Source organism: Achroia grisella, unplaced genomic scaffold, assembly GCF_030625045.1.
Source record: "Achroia grisella isolate CSIRO2021 unplaced genomic scaffold, CSIRO_AGI_Agris_v1 utg2138, whole genome shotgun sequence".
NCBI lineage: Eukaryota > Metazoa > Arthropoda > Insecta > Lepidoptera > Pyralidae > Achroia > Achroia grisella.
In genome coordinates, this window is record NW_026712712.1 from 163188 (window position 1) to 182644 (window position 19457).

The 19457-nt window shown below is 40.7% G+C and overlaps 1 protein-coding gene across 2 annotated transcripts; it reads right to left on the reverse strand.

Annotated features, from left to right (window-relative positions):
* Positions 1 to 4322: 4322 nt before the first annotated feature.
* Positions 4323 to 18972, reverse strand: LOC131842137 (GDP-mannose 4,6 dehydratase). 2 transcript variants are annotated; one of them, XM_059190658.1, is made up of 6 exons: positions 18640 to 18972; positions 18090 to 18284; positions 17228 to 17468; positions 16429 to 16661; positions 6280 to 6495; positions 4323 to 4886 (listed from the first exon to the last, which is right to left on the reverse strand). In XM_059190658.1, the coding sequence occupies exons 1-6, from the start codon at positions 18706 to 18708 to the stop codon at positions 4755 to 4757; spliced, it is 1086 nt and encodes a 361-aa protein (XP_059046641.1). In that variant the 5' UTR covers positions 18709 to 18972; the 3' UTR covers positions 4323 to 4754. The 2 variants fall into 2 exon arrangements, with proteins under 2 accessions (XP_059046641.1, XP_059046642.1); XM_059190659.1 differs by lacking the exon at positions 18640 to 18972 and adding an exon at positions 18368 to 18455.
* Between the last annotated feature and the right edge of the window lie 485 nt (positions 18973 to 19457).

A 19457-nucleotide genomic window follows, 5' to 3' on the forward strand; every position in this document is an offset into this window, starting at 1 on the left:
TTATGTGGAAACTGAAAGTACTACAGTTATTTACATTTAATGTAATAGACCAAGATCCCAGAGTCGCCAGACATTACCTATTTTATTTTCCGAAACGGGTAGAATTTAATGTAAGTTTATTATATACTCCAAACGTATGCTTGCTCACTAGAGAACCAATTTTCAGGTACCAGGTGCTGTAGGTACATAAGAACCTTACTCACATTTCTAAAAGTCTGAGTCTTGTATATATGTTTTATAGAAAGTTGTAATAATCAATAATTAACACTACCAGACGCTTTAAAGCTGACAGAAAAACATACATTTTGAGTCTTCATCTTTATATGTGACATAATTTTACTTCATATTTATATATGACTCTTGAAGAACTATTTTAATACTTTTTATAAGCAGCCAGTAATATTATCTCATCAGTGGTTTGGAGTGTGTATTAAACTACTCTATTCCAGCTATTTCGTTACTCATACAATAAGTAATGTCTGGGGCCTTGGGATTTTGTTCTATAATAGTTTAGTTTTAATTTTTATAGTTTGTTATGCCCATTTCTGACATTTTTATTTGATTAAGTCTTTATAGCGCGTTTCGGGCGTAATTCATAACGTATTTTATAAATATAAATGTTATTCTTAAAATGTATCAAGTCGAGAGCTACTTAAGACCACTTTTCCAAAGTAATAAGAAAGTGAATTGTATAATTTTCATACTAAATTGATTACTCCACCAATTGGTATGACGGTTTGAAAAATTATATATTCAAATATCCACATACAAATATCCTGTTATGGGAAACAGAATGTTTCAATAATACTTTAACTGGCTCTCGTCTTGGATATGAAACCAATACAAAAGGTTTGTTCAACATGTCACAGAGACACTATTAAAATTTTGAATTAATCTATTTGAAATGGATATAACCTCTTCAAGTATTTAGACATAACGAATAACTCCCGACAATTTTTTTATCATTTGTTATTGTCAATTTTAATATGTACTTATAATATTATGATATATCCATAGTTTATTTTTTAATGCTGAAATTACTGTGATCTGTTAATAGCCTTATCTGTAATATACTTTGATTTGAATTTTGGGCTTTTCCTTGTTCTTTAAACTAACATATTATACTGAGGTAGACTATACAAAGTCCTCTGCGTGGAGTACCACGGTCACCTATTACAGTTTTGTCAAGTTGATCTCCACTTGGTTTCCCCTAGGAAGAATCGTGATATGTTCTTGGTAGTTTGTCGCGATGGGATAACTGCCCTGATCTCATGCTTATCTTATTATCCTCCACTGGTGCCCCGACAGCATAAACCATTAGCACAGGTGGGTGCAACATTCCATTATCCAAAAAAAACCGTTCAGCTATATGCTTAGTAAGCTGTGTTATGATTGAAGGGTGAGTAAGGTATGGAGGATATGGAGAGGCTCCTTCGAAATGGCAAGTATGAGTGGTACCACGAGAGAGATTTGATGATGATCCGGCTTACACCAGGTGGTATATTTGGCACGCAAATTACATAAATAAATGTTGGATAACCTCATACATTACCAATAAGCAAAGGGCTAGAAAACAAACTAAACGGACAGATTAAATATAGTGTACTCTATATTACCGTAAAAGTAATAATGCAGTACTAGAGAAGTACATCTAACTTTCCTTTTCGACCGAAATCGAAATAACTGCAGTGATTAATTTTATTTGTAATACCGTTTCTATTGGATATTAATCGCTAATTTTAAGCTATCTAGAACACAGTTATTACGAGAAATAAACATACATTAATGTCCTTTCTGTAGGAATCAATTTAAATTTAGTAATAATAACACTTCTTTTGAATTCTAGCATGTTTGTTACAGCGTCGAAATATCGAGAGCTCTTAAATAACATTATGATAAATATTGTTTATGTAGGTACACAGCTCCTGTTGAAGGTTTAAATAGTAAATATAATAATACAAATAAAATAGTACATGTCGTGTATATTTTCTTTCTGAATTTCATAACTAAATATTTACAGTGATCTCTTAGAAACTAGTATTATATATTTATCTATATATTAATACGCTTACAACAATATACAATCCAATTACATTTATTTAAACAATATAATTCTACATTAGTATATAACTTATTACAATATTCACAATTATATATACTCCTATCCACCCAATTTTTAACAACGAAGTTGTAATTATTTATTGTAAAGTTAAAAATTGTATGATATTTTGTGTAATTTATATGATTACTAGCGACCCAACTCGTAAATAGTGCATGTAATGGGGTCGTAGAATTATAGGTATGTATATATTAACCTTCTGGAAGATACCGAATGACAATGAAAACAGTGTCAAAGTTCAGATGAAAACAGCATCTTTATAATATTTATACAGGCTTTACATTGGAAAAACATTGGTGCAACGATGCAGTATTATACCACAAGGCGCTCTATGTATTTAGGTCCAGATACTAAATTAATAAAATCTGTCGCTATTGTTTCTTATTTTAATCGTCTTAATAGCTCTACTTTGTTGCATTCATGAGAGACAATACTAGTTTGGACTGTTCTGTCTCTGTTTTACGGGTAAATGTATAACATTATTTTTAAAATTAACTTTTTTATAATTTAAAGGAAATAATGAATTTACTATGTTTTACTTTTTCGGGAAAATTCTTCTGATTTCATTTGAAAATAGTGATGAGTACAGCGCAGTTGTCATAACGTCTAGCTGTGACATACTAAGTTCCTTAAATTCTCGTAATTAGTTATAACAATATTGAAATATTCTCTAGAGGTTCGACTTTCATAGTTTAACTACTTCAGAAATTAATATTATTTATCTAGTTTTGCTATATTGCTCATCATGGAATGTTAGGTAATTAGGCATTTATATTGCACGTTTTTAACTATAGTAACTAAACATTTACAATGTTTTTATTAAAAAATAACTTAATATTAAAAACTAATGTATATATATTTATGGCTATACTTAAAGTACTTATTTTTAAAACACTACATTAAATATTCAGTCATAAAATTCGAAATAAGCACATATTCATTTGCATCTTATATGTTCACATTTAGATTATTTTTAGTGTAGTATAATAAAACTTTATATATAATAATATTAACTTATATTAATGTGTGCTTTATAGTTTTATATTTATTCCACTATATGTACTTGCACTAAGTGTAACCAAAAGAATATAAGTGACTTTGTGACGCCGACTTTGTGGTTGAATTCAAATAACCATAAAGAAGTTACATGATGACCGCATTCAGAACCGAGCAGCCAGAATCATTGGTAATCAACGTCTATGTGACAGACTCGACCCATTGGCTTTGCGGCGTGATATTGCATCTCTGTGCATTTTCTACCGCATATATCACGGGGAGTGTTCTGAGGAATTGTTCGGATTAATACCAGCTGCTGAGTTTCAGCACCGTACCACCCGCCAGAAACTGAAATACCATCCTGATCATCTGGATGAATGGCGGTCTTCTACAGTGCGGTTTTCTAGAAACTTTTTGCCTCGCACAACCACATTGTGGAATCACCTTCCAGCAATGGTATTTCCGATACGATATTGAAACCACCAAGAAGAGAGGTTATTCCTTTTTAAAAGGCCGACAACATACTTGCAATTCCCCTGTTGTTGCGGGTGCCCATGAGGCGGCGATAATCACTTACCATCAGGTGAGCCGCAAGCTCGTTTATCCTCTGTGTTATAAAAAAAAATCTCCAAAGTTACTTCCTAACTAACAACTTATATTTTCTACTGTTGACCACACATGTCGGCAAATGACCAGAGCATAATTCTTATACCTGATTTGTGCAGCATGTGCGAGATTTCTATTTCATTGCTAGTTGTATACCCTGTCATTTTATTGACGTTCCTTCTAGAATCCATCATGACAATGCTTGATGAATTTATAACGACAAGTAAATGGCTTCATCTTAGGCCATTTCATGCTTTATTAGTGTTCTGTCAGTAACACAGTTATTATCAATGCTTTAACATTCAATAAAAATGGATAGTAATAGTTTTATATATAAAATAGCCTTCAAATGGTATATGTTTACGATAAGATCTTTATCGTGCAACAGTTGTTATATCTATTGTAACAAGCGAGTACGCCACATCGATGTACTGCATACTTATGTGGCCCAAATCCTGTAAATATTAATTATATCTTTCATCTAATATTTTATCATCTTTGATTTGTATAATCAAAAATGATAAAATATTGTACACGTTGATAAAAAAGTAAATTGATCGATAATCAAACATTCTTGCAAGTTAATAGAGCAGTTTAGAGCATATACTTGGCATTAAATTTTCCCTGCCTGTCAGGCGTTGCTATGTAAAAATACCATATAGTACAAGTGTCAAGATTTAGCCTCCACGCTACCATGACAATAATTGAAAATTAAAAGTGGGGTTGATTAGTAAATTAATCCCACCCCACTTACATATACAATGAAAAATTAAATATAACAGAAGAGAAACAAATAAAATATAAAAAAGCCCCACCACACTACCACCATATTGAATGTTAATTGAAAATCAATTATTGATATATGTTTTGCATTATGACGTAAAACCCTTGTTGGCTATACTAATGTAATGTAGTATACTAATGTAATGTGTAACATAAGAAACAAATTTAATTTTATCTAAAAATCGATTCCAATGCACATTCTAAAGTTAATTTCGAACAAGTATATCTCAGTTACTACTAACCTATTCAATTACGCCTCAGGATTTCTCTTCATCAATTCAAGATCAGCCTCCACCATGTCTCGTACCAATTCATTGAAGGTAACACGAGGAGTCCATCCTAATTGTTGTTTAGCTTTCGTTGAATCACCTAACAGTAAATCCTGGAGATAAGAATTTTTTTTACAATTATTAATCGGATACTTATAGGGATATTATATTCAGGGTGCTATTATTATTATTAACACCACTACTTTTTACTAGAAGGAGTTTTAGAGTTTAATTACGTCTGGTAGGCTATTTCTGTCTCACCTATTTCTCTCTACTGTGGAGACATTGAATTTGACATCTTAGTCTAGAATACCAAAAGTTTAAATTAGTAGTCATAATGTATTTTGTAACAAAGCAGTTAGCAGTTTATTGTAATATATAACATACCCCTGGACAATTCACACACAGCGCCATCTAGTCCCAAGCTAAGCGGAGCATAATAGAATAGAATAGAATTGTAAATAGAATAGAATAGAATAGAATAGAAAATCATTTATTCAAATAAACTTAATTTAAGCACTTTTGAATAGTCATAACAATTTGTTTTTTATCTACCACTCGTTCGGAAAGCTGTCTCATCACAAGAAGAACGAGCAAGAAACTTGTGTGTTGCTCTTTTAAATAATCCTTGTAAGTTTACATTTACAAGTCGAAACGTGTGAATACAAACTACCAACAAGCACTAATTTTTGGGTCAAACATAAATATGCAATAAGATTAAATCAGTCGTAGTGATAAGAGCAGACCAGTCCCTACAAGCAGCACTCGTTCACGAGTATGACGGATGAGCCAGCCATCACTGCGCTCGACCATATTTTAGGGAGCCCATTGACCCGGCCCACCACGCCGCCACATGTCTGGACATTTTAGTGAGCATGACTACTCATTCCACACGACCACGTCACAGCTATAAAAATTACTATATGGTAGTTACAGTATTCGCACTTTACATAAGGATGCATGCGGCAATCAATACAAAAGCCGCTACGCTATCATATATCAAGAAAGCAGTATGAAAATTAAAATTATAACGTTGTCCGCAAATAAACTTATTCTTGCTATATATTGCTATCATCTATAAATTCATCTATCTTATAATAGGCTTTTTTACATAACATTTGTTTAATATAAGATTTGAATTGCCTCTCTGTAAGATTTAGCGTAGACTCTGGCAGTTTATTATAGAATCTTACGCAATTACCATAAAATGAATTACTAACTTTGTGTAGACGGCATTTAGGTAAAATTAGCTTATTTTTATTGCGTAAGTTTCTACTTGTACAGTCTTTAAGTTTCTTGAATTTAAATGCATAATATACATAGAAAACACCCAGACCGATACAAACAATCATGCTCATGAATACAAATGTTGGTACCGTGAGAGCAATCGAATCTGCGACCATCGGAAGTAGAGCGGCTAAACCGCTAGACCACCGTGGCCGTCATTCTATTATTAAAGTCAGTCATCAGTATATTCCATGACGAATATATAAAAGGAGCACTTACGACTTCTGTGGGCCGGAAGTATTTGGGATTGACCTTGACCAACAGCTGGTCAGTATCAGCGTCGTGTCCGGTCTCGTTTACGCCGGATCCGCGCCAGATGAGCGAACGTCCAACACACGCGAACGCCTTTTCTACAAATTCCCGCACGCTGTGTGCCTCGCCTGTAGCCACTACGAAGTCTTCGGGCGTCTCTTGTTGCATCATCAGCCACATTGCCTGAAGTACAATATAAAGCATATGATATTTTCAAATATGTTGAATGAATGAATGAAATGAATAATAACAAGGAACAGCGCCATATAGTACCAAAGTAAACGAGAAAGAAAGAACGAGTTTGTACTATGGGTACTCAAGAAATACTAGAAACATTAAAATATACTATTTTTGTAAATATGTATATTATTGTACATATGTATGTTTGTCTTCCTAATTATCGGCTCTTAGACACGCCACAGTTCTCACTCGCCGGTTACTGAGTAATGGTCACATGACGTCAGAAGTATGCGCTAAAGACGACATAATGCTTCCTTCTCATTTGCACATGTACATGAATACTTCATGTATATGTGGGACACCATCCAGTCTACACAGTATACAATTATTCTTATGATTATAAATGTTTGTATCTTGTAAGATTTTAGAAGAAGCAAGGCACTGTGCTTAACTGCTAGACCACCGATACTGTTATCGAATCGTATCTGCATCTTGAATATTTGACTTCAAAATGCAGACGACAGAGATAAAAACGAAAAATGATCCCACTACATTATGCCTAATAAGATCTGTTAAGTTTCAAAGAAATTACATATTAATATAGTTTTTAATCAATATATAACATTAGAATAAAACATATAACATCTTGGTTCTTTGGAATGGTAATAACTGATATCATGGGGGTGTCACATGATAAAGTGATGTTCGTAATACTGTAGTGTTCATTTATATCTATAAGGGGCAGTTACCACTTACCATTAGGTGGGCCGTCAGATTATTTTGTATTCCAATTACATAAAAAACAATATATAGCAGAAAATTCTTAAATTCTTCAAATATACTTAAGGTAAAAGCACTAATGCTAGACACATTAAGGACAAACCAAACTTCATGCTCAAAAATGCAAATGTATTTATCAAAAAACTACAGTTACAATTTTTTTTACTGTTAGAGCAACTTTTACAAATTAACTTTTTCATGTAAGATGTTTTAAAACTAACATATTTTTAACTAAGAATAATATTCTTCTTAGGTTTGTCGTAGACACTAAAAGATGACAGCATCAAAAATCAAATCCACCAAAAATAGACATCAATTGGAACTAATAGTAGACATATATAAGATCACTCTAATATTATGTGTTTCATCAAAACAAATAAATAAAAATACTTTAAAATGAATACCGAGCACAGCCTGCTCTTTAAAATTATTAAATTAGCAACAAAATATAATCAAATCAAATAACATAAAAATATAATTGTCAGAAAATCAATATTTAGCCATATTGCTTATCAAAAGTAATTAGATTTTGGCATTTTTGGGGAGGCCTTTGCCCAGAGTGGATGTCTTCCAGGCTGGGATGATGATGATGATGATATTAAGTACTTTAAACTATTCAAATCTAAACTATTGATACTAGGACCTTATTCCTTTGGGGTTCACGAAGAAAGTAGTCTCGTCCATGTTATAAACTCGCTGAGGTGCATTAAGAATATCTGTATGAATATTACTGTTTAGGTAAGTGCCAATTTCTTGAAACCAATTTTTTATTTGAGATATCATTACAGATGCTCTGGAGGCTGTTTAAATAGCTGTTGTACCATCTCTTCCCTGGTCTACCGTTCTTGGATTCTATTTTACTATCTTAAGGTCTTGAACTATTTTCTTAGCACTATCTTGTAAGTTATCTTTTCGTATTGGGAACCCTTGTTCGACCATAGCTTATGCCCATGTTACGAGTATTTTTTCACCGCTTCGGTCACGTAACACCTTCTTCCCATTTTACGTCTAATAGGTCTTTCCCTTGACTTTGTTTATCAAAGTTACTCGGGGACTCCGAATTTCTTCTCCGCTGTCGGAACGTCCCGCCTGCATTCTTATATAGCTGCTTCCATATTATCTTCGGAGTATCGAAACATCAGACCCTTTACTGGAGGCATCGTACTCGAACTTTAATTTGAAATTAATGGATACCTAATAGTTGACACCTAGTATACCCTAATAGTTGACACTGTCTACTTATAGTTAGAATAGTGTAAAATAAACGAAACTCAGATATAAACATTAGTTTTAAAACGTAAAGGCTAAATTTGCATTAAAATAAGCTAACAAAATCAGTTCGATGTAACCCTAATTGAAGACACACATGTCATCTTTTAGGTTTTGTTTGATTTGTGGTACTAATAGTAAACACCACTTCAAATTCATAAAAAAAACAAGCCAAAACAATAAGGAAATTGTGGGGTACACAATTAAAAGATCTTCGATTTTCAAAATATGTGGACTGTATTTCAATTTGTTTCTTATTCTATGGGTCGGCCGGCCGGAGTGGGGTTTTCTTGGTCGTTGCGCCGGCGGTGGTTCTTCGTCGGTGGCGTATGCGTAAGAGAGCGCGATCGAGAACCAACCCGCCTTTTACGGGCGCCCGAGCGCGTCCTTCCCCACCCCCGCCGAGCTGTGCGCGTCGGCCGTCCCACCCTCCCGACAATTCCTGCACATGTCGGTGACCGACGGGCCGGAACAGCGAATACGCACACATTTAAAATTAAATACAATAGTAACAATACAAAAAACTACAAAAAACCACGTGCGACTAAATGCCACATGTTCAGGCTACACTAAAGCTGTGATCCCTAAGAATTTACACAATGGGCGGGCATAGAATTCACAGTATCTATGCCGCTACAAAGGGTATATGGTACAAACAATAGTCTAACCTAAACAATAGTCAAAACACTGGAAAAATACAAATTTATACACAAAATTTATTTACATATTTTCGATGCCGACTCGTGGTCCGCAACAGCCTCCCCCCGGCGCAGATCTTCGCAGCCCTTATCCCTAGGGAGGACCACTAGCCTTCGGGTCGGCCTTCGAAAAATTCCCCTCGCGTCCTCACGTCCGCACTTCGCACCACGCCGTCGGGCCCCTCATAGGTGCGCTCCACTTGCCCGCGCGGCCACAGATTGCGAGGTAGCAGGCCGTCCACTATTAAAACCATGTCGCCCGGCTTGATGTTTGCCGTGCTCCGTCGTACGTCGTCTCTGGGCGTCAGCGTCGGTAGGTATTCTCGTAACCACCGCTGCCAGAATCTATCCGCGAGCGCCTGTGCTGCGCGCCACGTTCTGCGGTCGGCAACGTCGGTGGTACCTACGTACGGTAGGCCGACGGCTGAGCCCATCAGAAAATGGTTGGGGGTCAGCGCCTCTTCGTCCTCGGGTCGCACTGAGACGTGGGTTAAGGGGCGTGAATTGACGGTGTGTTCTGCTTCCGTCATTAGCGTTGCGAGCACCTCTTCTCTCGGCGCCCGCTCGTGCAGTACCACTGCTAGCGCTCTCTTCACGCTCCTTATCAGTCGCTCCCACGCTCCTCCTTGGTTCGGTGCGCCCGGGTCGCTGTACCGCCAGTTTATCCTCTTGTTGCTGACGTACTTTTCCAGTTCAGGGAGCCATTCCTTAAACGCAGTCGTAAGCTCCACGTCGGCTCCGCGAAAGTTCGTTCCGTTGTCCGACATAAAGGTTCGTGGCCAGCCGCGACGCGCTGCCATGCGTCGTATCGCCATTATAGCAGAGTCGGTCGATAACCCCGCTATGAGTTCTATATGCACGGCCCGGGTGACCATACACGTGAATAGGAGCCCCCATCGCTTCTCTCGCCTGCGACCTATCGTCGCCCACATAGGCCCGAAACAATCCATACCGCATCTTGTAAACGGCCGGGCGTATGCGTCGAGTCGCTCCTTTGGCAAGTTCCCTTTCACTGGGACGTCGGGGTTCCTCCGGCGTACGGCGCATGTTGTGCATTTGCGTAATACGGTCTTGACGGTCGGCCTTAAACGCAGCATCCACACGTATTGGCGCAGGGTGTTCACCGTCTGTTCTCTGCCGGCATGATGATGTAGCTCGTGTTCTCTCTTAATCATCATCTGCGCCAACGGGTGCGCTCCGTCCAGTATGGGTGGATTCTTCATTTCTAGCGGCACCTGTGCTGCGTTTATACGTCCGTTCAAGCGTATTATGCCATCCTTGTAAACGGGATCCAGGCGGAACAGACGACTTGTCCTGTCTACGGTCTTTCCTTCGCGTAGACACCGCGTTTCCTTCGGGAAACTGTCCTGTTGCGCCTGCCGTATTATTAGTTGCTCCGCTTTGGCGAAATGCTCTGTGCCTAGCTTCTGTGCCCGTCGCCTGCATTTATCTGCGAACAGTAGCACTTGCGCCATGGTCCTCCTCACTCGGTCATATGAAGAGAACCGTGCAATGTCGATCACGGGTTCTGTCTCCTCCCGGACGTGTGCTACCATCTCTGCTGGGACGGGCTCGCTCTCATGAGGCCATTCTTGCTCCGGAGCGTACAGAAATGCCGGCCCGACAAACCATCTGTCGGCAGCGGTCATTTGTGTGTATCCCGCGCGGGTCGCGTCGTCGGCTACGTTGTGGGCAGTCGGTACCCAGCGCCACTGTGTCGGTTTCGTCAGTTCGGCGATTTCTGCCAAACGATGAGCCACGTATGGAGTATATCTGACGGTGTCGTTCCTTATCCAGTGTAGCACCGTTTTCGAGTCCGTCCATAGGAAGACTTCGGCCTCGCGACTATGTTCTTTCAATATGTCAGCGGCCAGTCGGGCTCCTATCAGGCTCGCCTGAAGCTCCATCCGGGGTATACTCTGCGCTTTCATGGGCGCTACCCTCGCTTTGGCTGCTACCAGGACGACGTTAACGCTACGATCCTCGCGTTCCGTCCTCCAATACGCGGCTGTGGCATATGCCTGTTCGCTTGCGTCCGTGAATACGTGCAGTTGCGACCGTTGGCTGTCGTTCGTGCCATACCATCGCGGCAATCTCAGTTCCTCTATATAGGCTAAGTCATCTCTCCATTCCTGGAACATCCGCGCTTCCTCGGCGGGCAGAGGGTCATCCCATTCGACCTTCTGCACCCACAGCGCCTGCAAGATGATTTTTGCCGTGATGGTGTAAGGGCTCAGCAGCCCGAGCGGGTCGAACAATGACATCACCGCTCCTAGGGCTTCCCTTTTCGTCGGTATCCGCGTGCCGTGCTTCACTTCTCGTGGGACGCGTGGCATGCCGGTGTTGAACGCCAGCTGGTCTTCGGCTGACATCCACAATAACCCCAATGTCTTTCCGTATGGATGTGCGTTGGCTCCCAGTTCCTTCGGCGTCCTCGCTCGCTGGTCCTCACTCACATTCTCTAGCAGGCTCGGTCGGTTTGTATTCCAACCCGCCAGCGTGAATCCTATCCCGCCATGAACCTCTACTACCTCTCGTATGGCGCGGGCTGCTTCCTCTTCGGAGTCAAAGCTATCGACCCAGTCGTCCATGTAGTGGTTCCTTGTTATGGCGGTGTACGCTGACGGGTGCGACTCTCGGTGCTCTGCCGCGTTCCTGTCTCGAACGCTGTGTGCGATGAACGGTGAGCTCCTCGCCCCGAAAATCATTGAGGTCATTACGTATTTCTGCGGCGGGTTAATCCTGTCATCTCCTCGCCACAGAAACTGTTGTGCTGCTCTATCTTCTTCCCGTATCTTAATCTGCAGGAACATCTCTCGTATGTCCGCCGTGATAGCTACGGGCTTCTCGCGGAAACGGTATAACACACCGTTAAGCGACCGTAGCATATCTGGCCCATCCAGCAGTGCGTCGTTCAAGCACATTCCCTTCGAACGGGCCGCGGCGTCGAATACGAGTCGCAGCTTTCCGGGTTTATTCGGATTCGTCACTCCGAAATGGGGAAGGTACCACGCGCGGTCGTTGTTGAACCGGTCGTCGGTTACTTCCTCGGCGTAACCCTTGTCCAACAACTTGTTTATCTCCGCGGTATACGCCAGCCGGAATTCCGTAGAGCGATCCATCCGCCGCTCTATTCCCCTCAGTCGGCTCGCTGCCATGTCGTAGCTGGGAGGTAGAGCGACGTTATCTCTCTCCCACGGCAATCCTACGACGTATCGCCCATCCACTCTCGTCGCTGTGCGGTTGAATGTGGCGACGGCGCGCTCCTCCTTAGCAATGGGTAATCTCTTCGACGATATACCCAACGCGTCGATGTCGTAATGCGCTTTTATTATGCCCTCTATATGCCGCATGTCTGGCTCGGCGTTGCGCTGTGTCAACCGCACGTGGAGGACATGTTCCTCGTCTTCCACGACACTTCTGGGTACCGTTCCGTGGATGACCCATCCCAGTCGTGTCAGCGACGCTGCGGGTTGATTGTGCCTTCCTGTGAGCAGCTTCCGCGTAACAATCAGATGCCAGTTGTCTGACCCGATCAAGACCTTGGGTCTGGCATCTTCGTAGCACACTTGGTCGCAAGTGAGTTGTCGCAGGTGTCCGTACGCGAGTATTTCCGGGTTCACTCGCTGCGTTCCTAGGGTGAGATCCCGGATCGTACGCGCCCTCACCGAGTGTTCTTCGTCCGTATGGTGTCGCCCTCTGATGATGACATCAGCCACTCGGCTTGAGGCTTCGTGCCAGCTCGAGGCTGCTCCCTGAATTCTCAGAGATCGCGTCGGACCTTCGGCTCCGATCTGTTCTGCGATCTCCGCATCGATGAGTGTAACCGTCGAGCCTTCATCTAGCATCGCGTACGTCTCTACTTCGCGTCCCGTCTTGCCTTTCACGATGATGGGACACACCTTTAACAACACTTGGCTGTTCTCTGGCAAGCGTGCTGCGGCTGTAATCGCGGTGTCCTCTTGCCGCTTCGGCGGCTCTTCTGGGGGTGCAGCAGGGCGTGGTGTGGCTTACGACACTCTCTCACACCACATTTGCGTGCCTTACACTTGAACCTTCTGTGCGTGCTGTTCATGCATTGGAAGCACATCTTATTTGTTTTCGCCCACTCCCATCTGTCCGATAACGACATGTCGTTCAGCTTCTTACACTTCGGCGTTACGTGTGCGGCGCCGCAACAGAGACATTCGGTACTCTGTTCGCTCTTTTCTACGGCGGCGTATACGGCCGCGCCACGATCCGTCATCTGTCGCCGAGGTGCCGACATCGTTGCTTTCGGTATGGGTTGCCTAGTGGGTTGCTTCGGGGGCTGCTTCGTGGGTAGCGCGCTCGTTCGTCTCGTTGGTGATGCTATTCGTAGATGTCGGGTCATGAGATCGGCTTCGCTCATTAAAAACTCTGCCATCTTGATGATCGTAGGTCTAGTGTCCAGGAGGATGTTTTTTTCAGCGTAGTGACACCAGTGGACCTGTAAGTGAGGGGTCAGCTTCTCTGACACTTCACTCTCAAGCGCGGGATTATGTAGGAATCTCGCCCCCCTGTCGATATCCGCGACGATGGTGGTGATGTTCTGTAGTTTAATGGCGAAGTCAATCACCTCTGTTGTCGATGTTCCTATTACCGGCATCCTTCTCAGATCTTTGAGGGCGCGGTCGATGATGGCCTCTGTCCGGCCGTACCGCTGCTCCAACGTCCTCATGATCTGCGACGGTTCTGTAGCGGATACGAGTAACGCTGCGACTGTCTCTCTCGCTTTTCCACGTAAGCAGGCCCTCAGCCTGGCCAGGTTCTCCGCTGGTGTGATCCTGTACGTCTTTGTAGACTGGTCTACGGCCGCCTTAAACGCTAGCCATTCACTTGCTTCGCCGCTGAAGATCGGGAGATCTTGGGCTTGCCTCGGCGCTACCCTATCCGCTCGTTCGTCCACAGCTCGTTCAATAGCTTTGGCCAACCGGGTGAATCCTTCTTGCATCCCGGCTTCAGGAGCGGGGGACCTCCGTCTTTGCTTCGGCGTCCTCGGCGGTGAAGCTTGCCTTTCTGTTGGCTCTTTCTGCGTAGGCGGTGGGGAATTAATTCTCTGCTCCCCCCGTACTTCGGTACGTTGAAACCAATCCGTTATACGTTGCAGGCCGGCACCTTCCTCGGAGCACACGCTATCTCTATCGGTCTCTTCATGTACCGCGGCGACATCGGCTGCCAACTTCTTTCTAATTAAATCAGCCTGTAATTTCGCCATCTGTAGCGCTGCCTCGTACTCCAGCCTCTTTAATTTAGCTATACCGCTAGCGGTAGAGCGGCGCGATCGCACCGACGCGGCCCGGGCCGGACGTACATCTGTCGTCGGCGGCTGCGACGGTGGCGCCGGTGCGGAGTCCGAGGTAAACGCGGCGCGGGCGGCTTGTGCCTGTGGCGCGCTCGACGGCGCGGCGGACGCGGACATCTGCGTGGTTTCTGAAGGGGACGCTTCTGTCTGTTCATTTTCCCGCGTGGTCTTTTTCTCTGCTCCCGGGGCTTGGCTTCTCGTAGTCGGCATCGTGTTCTGGCACTTGCAAGCCCCTAACCTACCGGTCCCTACCTACCTAACCGTCCCTAACAATCCCTCAGGATAACACCCGAGGGGATGGACTATGGGGATAGGAGGGTAGGAATTACCCCGCAGTGGTGCGTATGTACAGACGGGGCGCTCAGGGCCGGTTCGGACTTTCCGACCCCTTTGGCAGTGCCTACAGTCCGGCCCCCGCTATACGATACACACGTACAGGCGTAATAGTGCTATTCGGTTGCGCCACGGTAACAAGCAACAACCGGCAGTGACACACCACCCACTGCACCGCTCAATGGCGTTAACCCACACTCCGACCGTTTGACACCGTTAGGTGGTAAGAGATGTGAGCCGCGGACACACCGCTTAGACGTTATCTATCCTATATGGCGTAGACGTTATTTATCCTATCCTCGCTGCACCCTCAAGTTTTCACCTTACGACGGCAGCTAAATTCGGTAAGCTGCTAGCGTCGCACCGTTGGGTGATCTTCCTCGGCGAGGTACGTCGCACCGTTGGGTGATCTTCCTCGGCGAGGTACGTCGCACCGTTGGGTGATCTTCCGCGGCGATTCGTCGCACCGTTGGGTGATCTTCCACGGCGATTCGTCGCACCGTTGGGTGATCTTCGGTCTTGATATGCGGCTGCGATGGACCACAAAATTGTGGGGTACACAATTAAAAGATCTTCGATTTTCAAAATATGTGGACTGTATTTCAATTTGTTTCTTATTCTATGGGTCGGCCGGCCGGAGTGGGGTTTTCTTGGTCGTTGCGCCGGCGGTGGTTCTTCGTCGGTGGCGTATGCGTAAGAGAGCGCGATCGAGAACCAACCCGCCTTTTACGGGCGCCCGAGCGCGTCCTTCCCCACCCCCGCCGAGCTGTGCGCGTCGGCCGTCCCACCCTCCCGACAATTCCTGCACATGTCGGTGACCGACGGGCCGGAACAGCGAATACGCACACATTTAAAATTAAATACAATAGTAACAATACAAAAAACTACAAATTTATACACAAAATTTATTTACATATTTTCGATGCCGACTCGTGGTCCGCAACAGAAATAGTTCTAATAGATCAATAATTTCATACATTTATAATATCGAAACCAACAATAGCCAATAATCACATATATATAAGACAAAATCATACGTATTAAAAGTCAGTCGCCTTAAGAAAAACGCTAAGAATTACGCACTTATTATCAACCTGCTCATATTGTTTGTTGTAAATTGACGCCGTTTTGAAATGTGCTTGACAATGTATGCAAGCTTTTGACCACGTATCATAAATTACCCTAGGTATCTTTAATACCAGTAGTGGTGTTACTTAAATGATTAGTTTTCTTAATAGAAAAGATTTTTTTCGAAAGTGTCATCTTTTAGTTCAGTGTCGGGCATTAGTGCTTTTACCTTAAATTTAAGCACTTTTAAATAGTTACACATACATTTTAGTAGTAGATACAATTACCGATTTTAAAAATAAGTGATAAGTATATGGCAATTGGCAGAGAGTAGAGAAAGGGATAAATCAAATAATTCAATAGGATAGTAAAATATAATACTACAGTTGTGATTTTACGTCAACCTCTGTAAAGTAAATTCCGCTTTTATAAATATAGATATCAAGATTATTTTAACATAACTACCTCCACATAATCCTTAGCATGTCCCCAATCTCTCTTGCTGTCTAAATTACCCAGTTCCAGGTACGGCATTAATCCAAGTGTTATTTTGGCTACTCCCCTGGTTATTTTTCTGGTGACGAAGTTCTCTCCTCGCCGCGGACTCTCGTGGTTAAATAAGAGCCCGTTACATGCAAACATACCGTATGCTTCGCGATAGTTGACAACTATCCAATAGCCGTATAACTTCGCGCATGCTACAAGTTAATAACAGATTCCATTAAAACTATAATAAAAAAAAAGATTTTTTAAATTATGTAGATCAAGCAAAAGGATAAAGCAGTTTAATAGTTAAAATAGTTGACAAAATGTCGTAGTTTTATGAAGGGGATGATTCATATTATTATCTTGTACTAATCTTGGTAGTAATATAGGTTGTATACAATGTTTATCATTATTGTGTTCATATCAAAGACAATTTAGTTGGAATTTTAAAACAATGATTCTGAACAATTTTGTTTAAAAATGTATGCATATTTAGCAGTATGCTTGTTGTGGTGTACCTACTGTTTACATATTCCTGCAACAAGAATACTGTTGACAGGAAATATACCTAACCACAAATCATTATATAAGGCAACATTTTAATTTATTTAAGGAATAAATAAATTTATAGGTTTTCAACTCATGCTTTGCCTAAACGGATTAATATATTATTAATACATACAAAATACGAATATGTAGCCCGAGCTCATGGGACTAAATAAATTTTCTTTTACAAGATCACATTTTCTTATAAAAAATCAATTTCATATAAACTCACCATATGGAGATCTGGGATAAAATGGTGTTTTTTCAGTCTGTGGAACTTCTACAACTTTGCCATATAATTCTGAAGTTGATGCCTGATATATCTTTGTTTCTTTTTCTAATCCTGCAGCTCGTATAGCCTCAAGTAACCTGAGTGTACCTAATGCATCTACTTGGGCTGTATATTCACTAAGTTCAAATGATACTTTGACATGTGATTGTGCTCCTAGGTTGTATATTTCCTTCGGGCGAGTCTGAACAAAATGAAAATCTTCATTTAGACTAATTTAGAACATTTTGTTCCTATAGGGTAAATGTTAATATTTGATTTTTTATTTAGTAATTTGGGCCAACAATTTCTTTGATGTGTAAAAGTAAGTTTTAAGAAACATTTATGGAGTAGGTATATTAGTCAAATTACCTTATTTTTATTTAATTTTTATTATTAATTAGGTATTTATAGTTCATAAAAATTTTGTTTAGAAATATAGGCTGCTACTGAGGTACAAGAAATTAGTAGTAGTATACTTTGAATAGAAAATATATTATTTTGTCTTTTGTTACAATCACTTCATAGCCGCAGCATAGCATATAGGTCAGGTATATTAAATAAACACACTAAATAAATACTTGTATCTTATAGGTGACTAACTGTAGCTATTGTACCATAGTTACCATATTCCTATAAATTAATATATTTATTAATATTTATTTTGGTGGGTTGGTAAATGTCAGTGCAAATCTACAGTGCATTCAGTACACAAATATTTATTTTGAAGGCCCTCAGGCTTCATAGTTAGAAATGAAGACATCTACCAACCGTAAATAGTTTTGTTAAAAATGGCAGATAAGATGAAAACACAAAAAGCATTCACCTTTGTAATAATACTGATCAGGCAAGTAGTGTCAGTGAGGTCACCATAATGTAAATGCATCCTTCCTCCAGTGTGACATGTTGGCTGTCCATACAAATGCTGTATCCTTCCAGTGTTAAAGGAAGATGAACGTCTTAAAATGCCATGCACTTCATACCCTTTCTCTATTAAGAATTCTGCTAAATAGGAACCATCCTGTGAAAAATATATACTAATAAAGTTTTGTAATATGTTTATACTAAGTACTTAGTTATGTGATATGCTAAAATAATAACTACCTAATTTATGTTTCAGTGCTATTCATATTGTATACCTTTTCAGGACTAAACAGTCCAGGGAATTTTAATGATGCTTTATATAAATTTCACAAACATAATAAGCTTTCTGTTGAGATAATATAGCTGATGACGTCGAGTACCAGCTAGTGTAGAAATAACGCTGGCAATTTATTTACCATTAAATTTATTAAATTTTAGAATTTTACAATTTTAATGTTATTATATCTGCACCTATAAATCTGTCGTAATAAAACTCAAATTTTAAGTAATACCTGTCCAGTTATGCCCGTGATAAGAGCCACTTTCTGATTACCATTTGCACTAGAACCCTCTCCGGACATTTTAAAAAAATTACTAATTTTATATCACGATTAATATCCTTTCAGGACGTGTAACTCCAGACCGGTGCCGCTTAACCGATAAGCTTATCACTAATACACATAGCTCAGTTAAGTATGAATCATAAAAACATTAATTTAACTATTAACATGACACAGTTACGCTAACAAATTTATTGATGTTAAACAATAAATAATTTCAGCAGTTTATTTATAATAAGTCCGAACTGAAATGGAAAGAAACAATTTTTTGTAAAAATATAAGGAACTTAAATAAATCAAAACATTTAAACACAAAACAAGCAACTGTCAATGTCAAAGTCTCATTCACAGATAATTTCCTTCGCTTAGCCTGTGACTGTCGATCTCGTGTTTGTCAAATTCATGTTAATTATGTCATGTTTAGATATTTCACTTCATTATATTGTATCATTATCATTTGTATCTTACAATTATTATAAATTATTTGCACTTTATAAATTACTCTTAACATTTCTGACAATTTCTTCATTTAATTATTTGTAAATTGATAGTTGAAAGAAAAGGAATACTCAGAACCTTGAACTTTCTTCGTTTAAACAGTTAAAACAGTGTCAACTTCAGTGGAAATCCAAATTCTACAAATTGCACTGCAACACGAAAATAAATTTGTCAAGTTACAAGTGCTGAATTTATTTTAAAAGAATATTTTAGATCAAACTTGACCAATTCACGAGTCAACAACCAAAACAGTGCATGTGGACCACCACATG